Source organism: Symphodus melops, assembly GCF_947650265.1.
Source record: "Symphodus melops genome assembly, chromosome: 20".
Classification (NCBI taxonomy): domain Eukaryota; kingdom Metazoa; phylum Chordata; class Actinopteri; order Labriformes; family Labridae; genus Symphodus; species Symphodus melops.
In genome coordinates, this window is record NC_136710.1 from 12,138,970 (window position 1) to 12,152,470 (window position 13,501).

Here is a 13,501-nt window from a genome sequence, read left to right on the forward strand (position 1 = left end):
GTCACAAACTAAACTGTCACTGGCGTGAATGGCACATATTTTCACGGCATGCAAGTTGATGAAAGTGATTTGAGCAGTTGTGGAAGGTCCGGTAAACCTCGACTGTTTAACCTTCGGTTCAACGGCAAATGCACATTCTTATCACAACATCAAAGCTGGAACGCGTAAAGTGCCCCTCCGAGTCCTTGTGTGTGTGTGTGTGTGTGTGTGTGTGTGTGTGTGTGTGTGTGTGTGCTCAGCCTGCCTAATAGAGTGACCCCCCAGCACGCTGTTTAAAGGGAAGACAGGAGAGCTGAGTCAACGAATCGCAAGAAGAAGGATGCAACAGTTGAAGTGCGCGAGTTGCACAGTTTTCTGGTGTTTGGAGAAGGCGCGCGCACACGAAGGACGGTGGCTTTGATGTGTATGGAGGAAGGAGCGGATGTTTTGCTGCTTTATAACCATCATCTGTCAGATCAAATCAATCACAAAGATCGGCGCGTCCTTAAAAAGCAGCTGTAGCGTGTCCACTTTCTCGCCAAAATGGACAGTTGGACAGAGGTGCATTTGGAGGGACTTCACGCGCTGCTGGAATGGAGTTGAAGCGGGGGTTTCGGATGGTCTGCGGCGGAGGCGAGGAGTAGCAGCAGCAGTGCAGTCTGCAGCAACATGCATCGGATTCTGCAGAGGAGACGAGTGCGCAAACTGCGGGTCGTCTGGGCGTCTCTAGCCCTGGTGGCGCTGTCTCTGGCCGCGTGCAGCGCGCTGTTTACGGCATGGACTTGGCGGCAGACGCGGGACCTGTCGCAGTCCTTTAAAGTCCTGCAAGACCGACTGGAGCAGGTTCGTAATCTTTTTTTTTTATATACAAACAAACAAACAAAACTAAAAATAGCATGCATATGTGGGTCGAAAATATTTTTTACGCGCCTTAACTTTTGCAAACCTTAAAGTTTCCTAAGTGTCTTTACGTAACTCTATTAACTGCGCTCATCTGGAATCTTCTTAGGGGGTGTATGGAAAAATGACCCCCCCCCCCCCCCCCCCCCCACACACACACACACACACACACACACGCACACACTTCGCACGTACTCCATTCTTATTGCACCATTTCTCTGCTTGGCACTTTTATTGCTTACCAATAAGTGCAGTCAAGTTGTGGTGGAGTTACTGCTTATTTTTGACCCCCTCTCCTTCCCCCCTTCCGCCATGTTTAATTAGTCTGGTGCCAGTTGTGCTCCAGTTTTATCTCAATTTACTGGAAAGCCTCAACTATTTGGCACGTGAGTATGTTATATTCAACTGAGTGCGCAGAGGCTGCAAAATGAAGTGTAGCAATTGTAAATCATGTGCAACATGCAGGATATTATCATTTCTAAGGAGTTTAAATGTGTGTCTGTCTTAAATTCATTGCAAAGTGATTCAAAGTGCAGCTTTTAAACTGCTTGCACTTGCAGCAAATGTTAGCTTCCTGCATGAGTTGCATCACGAGGCAAATTATTTCTCCTGAAGCAGCCAAAATAGCTGATGGAAATTCTTCTTGTCTCAAGATATTTCCAAAAACCAGGTTGTGCTGGATTTGAGATGAGGGGGACAGGTTGCGCACACACACACACACACACACACACACACACACACACACACACACACACACACACACACACACACACACACAACACTATCCTTTACCTCACATTCACACACAAACACCCCAAAATTGGCCACGTGGAGTGTTGATGCTGGAGCTCTCCCAAGGGCCCCGTTCTGTCCATTTGACCATTAGCCAACTCCTGATGAGAGCCAGCAAGCGAACGTCTGGAGAGCAACTCGCTGCCTTTATTTCCACAGTAGCAGTAAATTTAAACACACTTTTTTTCCCCCTCCTGAGCTGCTTCTCCTTTTCCTACTTCTTAAAGGCCTCCTTCGGTCACTCAGTGGGCCCCCAGCCAGAGGATTTAAAACTTTGCTGCCTTGACAAAAAATAAAAAAAATCAGAAAGGGAGTAAAGACATGTGAGGAATGCAAAGCACTAAAAACATGCATTAAGTGTCGCAACTGCAGCCTCTGAGGAAGTGGTGGGTTGATGCTAAAGCTAGCACTGCAGCAGAGGCAGGACAATAGGAAAAGACAGGCCTGTTTATGTTTTTGTCTGTGAGATTGTGGGATCTGAGCCAGATAAAAAGTCATAATATATGTATTGGAAATGTGTTAATGTTGCTTTTCTCTTTCAACAGGTCAACACACAGAGGAAAGCCATTGTGCAGCTCATTCTGGAGAAGCGAGAGCTGCTTGTAGGCCAAAGAGTGAAAAGAGACGGTATTTCAAATTAAAAGTCCTCCCCAGAGCTTTGAAAAGACACAATACTTACCAAGTGCACTGTGTTGTTTTTTTTGGGAAGAACATTTAACACAAATGCTGGCCACTCTTGGCCCAGATGCAACTTTGGTCAGGTCTAGCGGGGCCACAGCAGGCACTACCCACTGCTAAAAGTTGACACAGGAAAAAGTAGGCAGCTGGATTTTCAGAAATTACAGGTCTGACCAAAGCGGCCCTCGGAGCCCACAAAACCAGCTGGCGAGGGAGCGAGGCCTTGTTGCACGCTTCTGGACAGTGAAACTGATTTTCTTTTTCACCCCCCCTGAGCACACGACTGACACAGCTATGATTTGTTGTGAAAGCGGTGATATTTGATGACCTATCATTGCTGTATTTATAGCCCCTGTTTGCGTCACCATCACGGGATGACTTGATTGTTTGCATTTGGCCGAGGGTGAACTCTGATGCGCTTTTCTGCAGTAGGAGGAAGAAAAAACAAATTTGACAAACGATACATTTTAAGATCTGCAAGCCCAGCCAAAACACAAATCCTGCAGATATGAGTGTGATTTTTTTTTCTTCCAAACTGCATTAAAGAAAAGTTCAGAAATTCATTGCTGTCAGAGAGAAAAAAAATCCAAACAGCTTTTTTCAGTTTGTGCAAAGTTTACCACCAGTACACTGCTGTTATGTTCTCTCTGGATGACTGACAGCTCCAGTCAGGAAACTCTGGCTAGCCCGAGGGCTTAACTCTCACCCATAGCGAATTCTGCAACTACAGGGTCACCCACCTGTGAGTTATTTTAGCAGGGGCTCAATATTCCAGTTTGACGGCAGGGGCCCAATGTTTGGCCTACTCAAAATATAAAGCTTTTATTTCACAGTTTACTCGCACAGTATACGAGGTGTATCTGTGTTTAAAGACTCCCCATAGTCTGAAGCTAAAACAGCTCTTTAGAGAGAAACAAGAGCAGCCTTTCTGCAGCTTTAGCCTTTTAGTGTTGTGTTTTATTTATTGTATTTATCCAAAGATATTGCTTCACTCTGTTCTTGAGCCAAAGACCTTTTTGACTCTCTTTCCGGCACTTCATTTATCTTATTTAGCGTTTCTAGCTTTGCCTCTCAGGCTACATTTAATGCTTTTACTTTCCCCCTTTGCTTTCCATCTTCCTTCACTCCATCTCTCTCCTCTTCCTTCTCCATCCCCTGTATTTTCTACATGACTGGGACCAGCTGGCACTAAGATTATCCCTCACAGGAAAGAAAAAAGTACAAGAGGCACACGCTTCTGTCTGAAAATAACAGTTTGAGGAAATATATTGAGGCACGTGAAAGGAAATCCTATATCCATCTGCTAGTCGCATTAAAATGAGCCAGGTTAAATCGAAATACCAGCTAATTAACAGAGTGTTATTAGACACACACAGACAGGGATGATTGTTTTATCAAAAAGCCACAAGTATTTTGATGTGCCAGTCAAACTAATATTGTGTCTTTCTTTGCTGCTGAAGGGGGGACAGTACGAGGGAGGAATGGAAACGGAAAGAAAGCAGCGTCTCATTTTGAGAGTAAGTAGCTTGGCAGATCACTTATGGTCGTCTTGTGTAGCATCTGCTGAAGTGGTTTTCAATCATAGACCCCTATACAATTGCAGTCATAGAATCTTAATTGACCAACCCTTTTCTTTCTCTTTCAATGTCTCTTATTCTCTTCACCAGTCACCAAAGTCTCCTCTCAACAAGGTAGGATTTGTAAATTGAATAAAGGACAGAGAATCATCTGTGAAACTTTGAGAGATTTAACCTTGGATATTTGTCTTTGTTCATGTCTTAGTTGGAGAGGGGGGTGTGATAAAAGGTTGGGAGGAGAGGATGTTGAATATGAGTAAAGCAGTGAGGTACAACAAGGAACAAGGCACCTTCACAGTGGAGAAAGCGGGGGTCTACTTCCTGTTTTGCCAGGTGAGATTGGGCTGAGAATTGCAGCTTATCATCATTCTTGTATCTTGTGTTTGAATCTATACTTTACAGGCACGTTTGTTGATATTTTTATATTGACAAAGGTTGAAATGTTTGTACTTACCACAAAGGTTCCTTAGCTTCTGCATTCTCTATGAATTAGTGACAAACCCATCGAGAATTATTCCTTAAATGTGTAGTTCCTCCAAGTTCTTGAGAGAATCTTAGCATCTGTTAGCTCATAATTTTAAGAGCTGCACATGTACCTGTACCTTTATTGGTTTAATTCAGTCTCACTGCTCCCATCATTTTGAGATGTAGATGGTCAATATTAAAAAAGCTATTTGCTCAAGCTGTGAACCATCAGTAGTTAACAGACAAAGTGAGCTTGTAAACATGATGAAGCAAAGGTATACTATTTTAAGCTGGTGGAATCTAAAGTAGAGTGAGACCTTTTCTGAATATTTTACACAGACTTACCAGGCACAGCTAATATTTATTTATGTATTTGTCATAGAAATGTAGGAACCTGTAAACAAGGGTCTGGGTTTTCAGAATGTATATTGTTCTGGTTTCCATTTGTAGTATATAGCCAGATCTGAATCGACCATTCAGGTTTCAGTAGGCCCTTGTGTTTGCATAAAGTATCACATTTTCAGGTACCCAGTTTCTGTAATGAATGCATGAATGGGTTCTCATTTTTTCCTTATCCCTTCTCGTGACTTTTCCATTTAAGATAAGATAAATAAACACACTTAATTAAAAATGGACCAAAATGAATGTGCACTGTTAAATTAATCCTGAATAAGTTATACTTTAACAAAAACGCCCAAAAAGATAAACAATTTAAGCAAGCATCCTTTATGATGCCTTTAGATAAAGCTTTACTTTTCAATTCTGATTAGAATAATAAAAAAAGAGAGAAAATGTTTGCGACGCAGAAATTCTTGGGACACAGCGCCAGTTTTTAGTTGTACAAACAAAGCTAAAGTAACTATATAATAAACTGCCTTTATTTTGGTCCATCCTCACATTAGTCAATCTGCACTGGTATGCGTCTATTTTCTGGAATGGGGATACCATGTTTTTTATTTCAACCAAGTCTGGTTAGTTTTCGTTTTCAGAGGCTCGGAAGAAACAAGCCTTACTCTACTAAACAAGCTTAGTCAGATAAGGAATCTGTTCTCTGTCTTTTTAGGTGTTGTTCAATGAGCAGCAGTCTCAGTATGTGAAGCTGGACGTGGTGACCAGTGGACAGAGGCCTCAGAAGCTGCAGTGCATGGAGGGATACGGGACGACCCCCTCCGCTGGACCGCACCCTTTCCACTTCCTGAAGCCGTGCCAGGTGTCAGGCTTGCTGCGACTGGATAGAGGCACAGAGCTACAGGCCATTACAGGCTCGTCCTTCAGACTCCATACTGTGGGAAATCCTTCCGCTTCCCCTCACATCTTTAGCATCTTTAAAGTTAACTGAAGCTTTTAGTCTCCTCCGGGAAGAAAAAAACTAACTTTTTACACAGATGACATTCTTTTCTATGTGGTAAAACAGTCATAAGCAATGGGGACATAAAATCGTGCCACAGCCGCTTCCCAAAGACGTTAATTTGAAAGACAGACCCAACATTTGTGGAAGTTGTTGTGGAATTTTTCTTCGGACAGCTGTGCTGTTTTGGAGCGGAGAAAAACAGACTTTTGGATTAAAACCAAGTTTCAAAGTGGAAAAAATGCCTTTATGAATGTCTGCAGAAAACAGATGATGGATGGAAGCTGTTCTATAGATAAAGACACTCTTGTAAAAAGAAAATAGCCTTCTTATCAAGTCATAAAATGTGCTTACACTCTCTCTATAAGACTGACAGTAAAGTTGCACTTTCCACTTTTTTATATCACCACAGCCTGAAGAAGCTCAAAGCTTCTGCAAGCGTCAGATCCAGACACTATAAACAGCCTACATGAGTTGTCAATGATATTTTATACAGTATGTGTGTGTGTTTGTTTCTCTTGAGTCAAGCATTTTTTCTATACTGATTTTATGAACTTCACATTACAAGTAGTGTGTGTGGTCTGTGTGTGTCAAGGAAGTGTGAAATTACTCTCAGCCTTTTTCTTTAGATACTCTGTATGTGTGAGGAGTAAAGAATGGGGATATTTTCAAAACATGGATGTGAATTTGTGCTCTTTACCAAGGTCAAATTTGATTGTAAGGTATTGTATATTGTGTGCTTTAATGATGGGCATTTGTTATAGTCATCAAAGCACACATCTCAGAATATAGCTTTGTCACCTTTTTTGGCTTTCGATATAATTTTTTTATGGCCAATAATCACAATCAGCAAATTGTGTTGTAAATAATCAAAACATTGTTCTGATGCCCTACAAAGGCTCTCATAAGCTCAAGTGCAAACTTAAATTTAGAAAAAGTTGTCACTAACTGATCCAAATGAATAGTCACAGTTCTAGACCAAAGAACTAAACCAAGTTAGAGCAAATTTTATAAAAGCCCATAGAAAAACAAAAGCCAACATGTTGTTAAAATAGCTAAAGACTAAAATATTAATTAAAGAATTAAACATATTTTACTCAGGACAGCTATCTAAGGCTGACTGGTACCCATTACCGCTTAACAGTAAATGTCAACAACCTAGCATGATCACAAAGCTAGTATGGTTGATTTATTATAATGTTTGTTCCCCAGGTTAACAGTTTACAACTACTGTATACTCCCTCTCTAAGGTTGCAATCAAGCCAAGGACTACCTTGAGTTTTATGCTAATGTCAGCAAGCTCGCGTGACCACAAGGCTTGATTGGCTTTTTAGCCAATCAACCAGAAACACCTATACCTAGGGTGGTGAAATTGGTGAAAAGTAATTAGAAAATTACATTACAAGTTTGAAATGAAAAAAACAAACAAATAATCCTTTCAAATGATTGTTAAGTAAAAGGCAATGTAGGATTGCTTCAGTGACATGCATGTCTGACATTTTTTGGTCAAACAATCAAATATTTTAGTGCTAAACTGATTAATAATGTGCCAGTGGGCGTTGTTTACTGAGTTTAAAAATAACTAAGGAATACTAATGTTTACTTTTTTTTTTTTATCAAATAGTTTAGTAGATCTAATGTGATTAATTTGACCAAACCCACAACTTGTCTGAAATAGTAGGCTACTATTGAAAGAATAAAACACCCAATTGCTCTACTATGTAATGGTTACATTTTGAATAGAAGATAATTGCATCTCTATTTTGTATATTTTGGAAACTCCTTTCATTCTCTTGTATTTTGCTGCTATTGCTTTCTGTGATATTCTCTGCTACAATGCAAACGCGTATATTTCTAGCAGTGGGTTATGCACGCCCACTCTTGTTTATAAGTAGTTTTTGTGGACGGACCACATTGGTTTTCAGCTCAGCACTTTACTGAAGTGAACGTTGTGTTTTTAATTGGAGCCAAACCTTCATGTTTTCAGATGCAAAAAAGTATGATTTTGAAGTTTAGACGTTATAACCTCTTTGATTTCCTCATCATTTTCCTCTTCCCATTTAGTGCTCTTCTTGCTCACACACCAACCCCACACCCCCAATGTACCTCAAATATCAGAGTCAGCACCTGTCAGACCGCACACCCACATACACACTGACTCTTCTGAGTGTCCTCTGCATGCTTAGGCTCACACCAGCAGCCATCTAAATGTTAACTTCCTGAATCTGAAGCTAACCTCACATCTGAAGTCCTTTGAGGAAAAACATGCCTTTTCTCTTTACATATACACACAAATACACATAGTCTTGCACACTTCTCCGCCCTGATTCCTATTTTTGTAAATGTCAAAGTTTATTAACACTTTGGAAATGTGTGTGAAGCATTGTGCAGTACTTTCTCTTAAAATGATGATTTATGCAATGGGTGGACATTTCTTATATTCATTTCCTCTCATCCTGCTTCTCGTAATGTTAAATAAAAGTTAGTGGCTGGTTTTTGAAAATTGGTTCTGACTAATATGAAAAAGTCTAAATAAACAGCCTGTGCGTGAAGGTGAGTATGACATGTATTAAGCTGTTAAAAGTTGGTGAAGCCCAAAACCAAGCTACAAAAAAAATAGTATACTTTGTGTGAATTGGTGAGGCCCTTATGAACTGGTTTGTTTACATTTTAATTTGTTTTAATATCCTACAAGGCCGGTTGGTTTCTTCTCATACAAATATTAACTTAATGTCTAAAATGTTACTCACATTACAGGGTAGGACTCATAAAGCAGAGATAAAAAGTGAACTGTGTTGCATCAAAATATAAAACGGAACATTATAATTCCTCATTAGGTGAATGAATCACTATCTACTCAAGGTCATTGTATGTGTGTGATTGAGAAATAAGAATAAGATTAATACAAGGAGGAGGAGACAATTTATACACCATCATCTTCACATTCACCCACATCTACAGCTTTCCTCTTCAACATCATCGAAAGCCATCAGACCTTTACAAAAGCATAGCTTCAAACTCAGCTTTAAGCCTTGCAAATGAATCAATTGAATTTCTTGTTTTTATTCCTCAGGATTTACATTTTTTGATATTTTAATTAAAACCTTATCAGAAAACTATCTTAAGTTTACAGTCAATACGGCTTAAGCTAGCGTTCTGATGCTTAGCATAGCATTGCCTAGTGTGAAATGCAAAGGTGGCCATGCAAAAAAGTGGATCATCAAAGCCAGTACGTAATTGAGAATATCTGAACAAAAAGTCCAAGCTACATTTTATGGTTTCAATCCTTTTTATTACAAACAAAAAAAAAGAGAAAGAAATAAAGGAGTTGTGTCATCATTGACATGTTTTAACTGCCACTCATTTGATAGGCACCACTACATACACAGTGACACAAGATACCCAGACATTAAAATCTGAAGAGAGGACAAAGAAAAAGTGAAAAAAATGACCTAAGTGCTTTTTTTTCCTTTTTTTTTTACACAATGTTTTAGTTCAGGGGTTGCAAAACGTGTGTATGAAACTTAATTTAGAAAATGGACTGATTTATTCCAGGAAAGATTAGCATTAAATGCCTGGGATCTGGGAATAAATTAACTCCTAGAGTATCTATGTGTTTTTACCTTGAACTTAAAGCTACAATGAACAGTTGACATCAGGGTCTTCAATCAGTTTTGTGATTTTACATTTCTTCTCCCTTTCCTCAGCAATGTTTATTAAGGCGTTTTTAATGATGCGGTTTATAAAATGGATTTAATAACCATGGATTTTCACTTAATTTCGGTAGAATACATATTTTTTGCTTAGGGAAGCATCTAGGGTTACATGTGGCCTATTTTCTATATGCGAATATGTCATTTGCAAGCCCCAAATCTAAAACATAAGCAAAGAGAAGTAGCTTCCTTTTAATATATCTACCTCTGGAGTTAGCTCAATTTCTTTGTTTGTTTCTTTTGCAGTTAAAGACCAAACAGGTGCATTGTGTGTCATATGTACTTTATCGTTTTACAAAAAAAAATCTCTTTTGGTAGAAGCTCTTCCTCAAATAGCAATAGCGAGAACAACAGCAACATCAACGACAACAATACTCATAACTGCCAAAGTAGAAACAAAGAGAACACGAATGAGCGGTTTAAATATGCAAAGTATATCACAGGGTTTTTGTTGAAAGAAAAAAAAAAACTTGGAAACAAAAAAAGGAAAAAGATTGATAAAGAGAGGAGGAGTGTTCAGGTTGATCGATTCGTTATAATAACACTGACTTGCTTATGAAAGGTTATAAACATTCAAAGGAGGTTTCTCAAAAATAGCGCAAAGCTGTTTCTTGGAACTAACCCCCCAAAATACCTCAAAGCTCTGTACATATTCGAACGCAGAAATGGGAAGGGATGGTGGGAAATACTTAGAAGTGGTTGAACAATTCCTGAATATTATTATCACAACTTGCTGCATGTTTTAATTTTAATAAAAAGAAACGCTGGAGCTGCAGTTGCTAAGCCTGAAAGAGGACAGGTCCAGTATTTGTTTGAGAATTCGAAATAGTCAAAAGAAGGCACAGCTTCTTTTTTTTTTCTTTCTTTCCACGAGACAGCGTTATTGTGATTAGAGCATGCTTCAGGGGATGGAGTGCAGTGGGAGAAATGATATTCACATGCAGTTTCCTGTCAAGATTGGAGGAGGAGGGGGGTTACATGGTCTATTGAGAGATCTAAAGGTTTTTTAGGACTGAGGTGGTGCGTGTTTGTGTGTAAAGTGTGTAGACGAGGTTAGAAACATCCCAAGAGGAAGAGGAGGAGGAGGAGAAGGAGGCCTGTGTTAGGAGGCCGCACATGAGGAGTATAATGGTTTGAGGCAGACGAGAAAAGGTCACAAGAAGTTATGAGACTATGTACGGCAGGGGTACGCATGTGTGTATGTGTGAGATTGTAGTTTTCATGGAGTACCAGCAGAGACAGTAAAGTTTGAGAAGACTCAGCTCCAGAGTAACTGAAGATATGTTTGCAGCAGATGGGTTTCAGTTTGTGTGTGTAGTCTAGTCGTCGATGCAGATGACCTCTCCGCTGCGCTGCTCCCGCCGGTTGATCAGCAGCTCTGCTTCCCGCTCCTTCTTTACAGACATGGGAGGTCCGTTTAACACTGCAAGGGTGGAAACAGAAAGAGAGCTATTTTATGTGCTATCTTTAAAAAAAACATTCTCAAGTTAATTTAGCACCTACTTGAAAGCAGAAACACGTAAAAAAAAATGTTTTCATACTCGAAAACAAATTCAGGCGTCAAGGGGTTAAAAATACCAAACCATCCCTTGAAGATAGGATACAATATGATACTATCAAATGTGAAGTAATGTGATAACAGTAACATATGATTAAACATTTTGTATTTAACAGTATAATACGATTTAAGAAGATCAATGATATGAAACTCTTTTGTTGTGGTATGAAAAATTGGTCTTGGACTCTAGTGCAACGAACATTTCACTGCCTATGCAGTACAAACAAAAGGCCCCCAATTCCAAAACAGTTGCAGATGGATAAAACATTCAAATGGACATAACGTCTTGGTTCCAAAAATGAAGCCAATACAAAAGTACCTGAAAATTGCATTCTTGCTTATGAAACTAAGGAAACTTAGACTACTTCAGTGGTTATGAAAATAAGTTTGATTGTATCGGACAAGATGAGAAAAGGATCAAGGTCAGGTTTGAACCCACAGCAACTATAAATGGTAAATGTAATTGAGCTTGTAAAGCATTTTTCTGACTACTCGAATCACTTTTAAATCGCATGTCACATTCACACACTGATGGCAGAGGCTGCTTTATAAAGTGACCATCAGAAGTAACCATCCTCATTCACACTCACTCATATGCTGCAACAGGAGCAATTATACACCGGACATGTTGCTGCGGGAGCTGGGGATCGAACCCCAAACTTTCTGGTTAAGAAAGCCTCCCAATTAGCCTTCAGTCATACGCCGTCTGATGTATCACTTTGGCCAGTAGTTTCCAAAGTGTAGGTTGGGACCCCCTGGGGTCCTCAACCTCCCGACAAGACACTGTTAGGGGGATCGTGAGAGTCCTTCCAAAAACATTTACAAACAGAAAATGGTTTGAAATGTTGTATATCACCCATTAATTTGTGTTTGAAGAGGCCTAATAGTGTGCATGGTTGTGTGAAATGTCAAATGTTTCAAGCACCACCAGGAAACTGGGGGTCCCCAGTCTCTTAAGTGTTTCCAACACGGTCCAACCCTAAAAGGTGGAGCTAAACACTGCAGTGTGTTGATTGGTTGAAAGAATGTCACTTTCCATGTGACAGTGGCAAACACAACCCTGTCATGATTAAATACACAGTCGATTGTTTATTCGTCTGTATTTCTCCTCAAGGCACACAGCCTTATCTGAAACAAAGCTTGATAGCGTTCTGTAATAACGAGCCACATGCCAGTAACAAAGTAACAAACTGCTCAAGGTCTTCCATCGTTGGTTTTGTTTATTGTCTAAAGTTTTTCTCTGTTGTTGAATTTATTAGTGGGTAACTGTTAGCTATTAGCTAACAGAAGTGACGCTATTACATAGCTGACGCTCCTAATAGCATCTGACTTAGACACCGCCTACCAAATATGGCACGGTGACTGTGGAAATGCAAACAGGATATGGCTTTACCTAACTATACTGATCCATACCAGACCGCTTGGTGGAAATGGGGCTTAAGTGGTCCATTATATTGTTTGACTAAGGCTGTCAGACCCCATTTCTAATGAACCATCCTTTTAGGATAATCCTTTTTAGAAAGAATGGGACGAAATATGTCAAAGTTATATAACTTATTTCACAAATCTGAGTGATTTGTTACAAATGGAAAACCATGTGCTTTACATTTTGTCGGTGGAACCATGCATATATATTAATACTCTTCTCTTGAAATCAACTGAAATCTTGGCAGGAGTGAGAAGGATGAAAAGGAGAGGTTACATCCTCATTATGCAAAGTTTTGGGGAAACAAAGCTGAGTATTATTTAAATGAAACATACTTTCTTTGGATAAATATTACAACCAAAGAACAATAATTAATTATGGATATTGTGCCACTTTTAAAATTAAACTTTCATTTGATAAGCAAACAAACCCCATCCAGGCTTTCTTGATACATTCATGTATATTAATGAGAAAACTATGTACATTTATATTTCAAATGTCATGTACAGAATCCTCAATAAGAAAAAAAAACAGAGCGTGAGTAAACCCACATTTACTCTCATACTCAAATAAGCAAATAAGGTCACAAACGCACATAAATGAAAATTGACTTTTTTTCTACAAAACTGCACAGCTGGCCAGCCAAAGAATCTGTGCTTTCCACATTTGTGCACTATCATAGAACTGCTCAGGGAGTGGAACAGCGAGTTTAGCGCTCCTTTCAAAACAAAGCCAGGAATAGACCAACAGCGTACTTCTCTCACTCTCACCACATGGAAAGATAAACTGTCATAACACCCCTGTGCAGATCAAAGATACGATAAAGAGTGTATTGAGCTGAAGATGTTGGGGGGGCTGTAACTGCATGCGTGTCCAGAACCAGAGGGGGACCACTTTTGGGAAAACGTATGGCATTTGGCCAGTGGAGGCCAACAGAGGGGAATGTAGAGACAGAAGAGAGACAGAGTTATTAAGTGAGTGAGTGTGTGTGTTTGAGTGTGTTGGGGGCCAGACAAAATCAGATAAGATGCAAAACAAATCGAGGTAAAGACTGGGTGAAAGAGC

At 39.7% G+C, this 13,501-nt stretch overlaps 2 protein-coding genes across 2 annotated transcripts in view; one reads left to right on the forward strand and one right to left on the reverse strand.

Moving 5' to 3' along the window:
• The first annotated feature begins 230 nt into the window (after window positions 1–230).
• tnfsf12 (TNF superfamily member 12) lies at window positions 231–8,236 on the forward strand. The gene is made up of 6 exons (XM_079371221.1): window positions 231–822; window positions 2,217–2,298; window positions 3,810–3,866; window positions 4,017–4,040; window positions 4,132–4,259; window positions 5,455–8,236. Exons 1-6 carry the CDS (start codon window positions 649–651, stop codon window positions 5,728–5,730), a joined length of 741 nt encoding a protein of 246 aa, XP_079227347.1. The 5' UTR covers window positions 231–648; the 3' UTR covers window positions 5,731–8,236.
• A 773-nt stretch (window positions 8,237–9,009) lies between these two features.
• Window positions 9,010–13,501, reverse strand: part of chd3 (chromodomain helicase DNA binding protein 3) — a 49,433-nt gene continuing 44,941 nt past the window's right edge. Inside the window, exon 40 of the mRNA XM_079370852.1 lies at window positions 9,010–10,875. Coding sequence (XP_079226978.1) covers window positions 10,772–10,875 — 104 coding nt within the window. The 3' untranslated portion in view covers window positions 9,010–10,771. The remainder of the gene's footprint in view (window positions 10,876–13,501) is intronic.

Coding starts and splice junctions, on each gene's coding strand:
- tnfsf12 (XM_079371221.1), top strand. CDS start 649: ATGCATCGGATTCTGCAGAGGAGACGAGTGCGCAAACTGCGGGTCGTC. Junction 2,299..3,809: donor CCAAAGAGTGAAAAGAGACG/GTATTTCAAATT, acceptor TTGCTGCTGAAG/GGGGGACAGTACGAGGGAGG. Junction 4,041..4,131: donor CAAAGTCTCCTCTCAACAAG/GTAGGATTTGTA, acceptor TTCATGTCTTAG/TTGGAGAGGGGGGTGTGATA.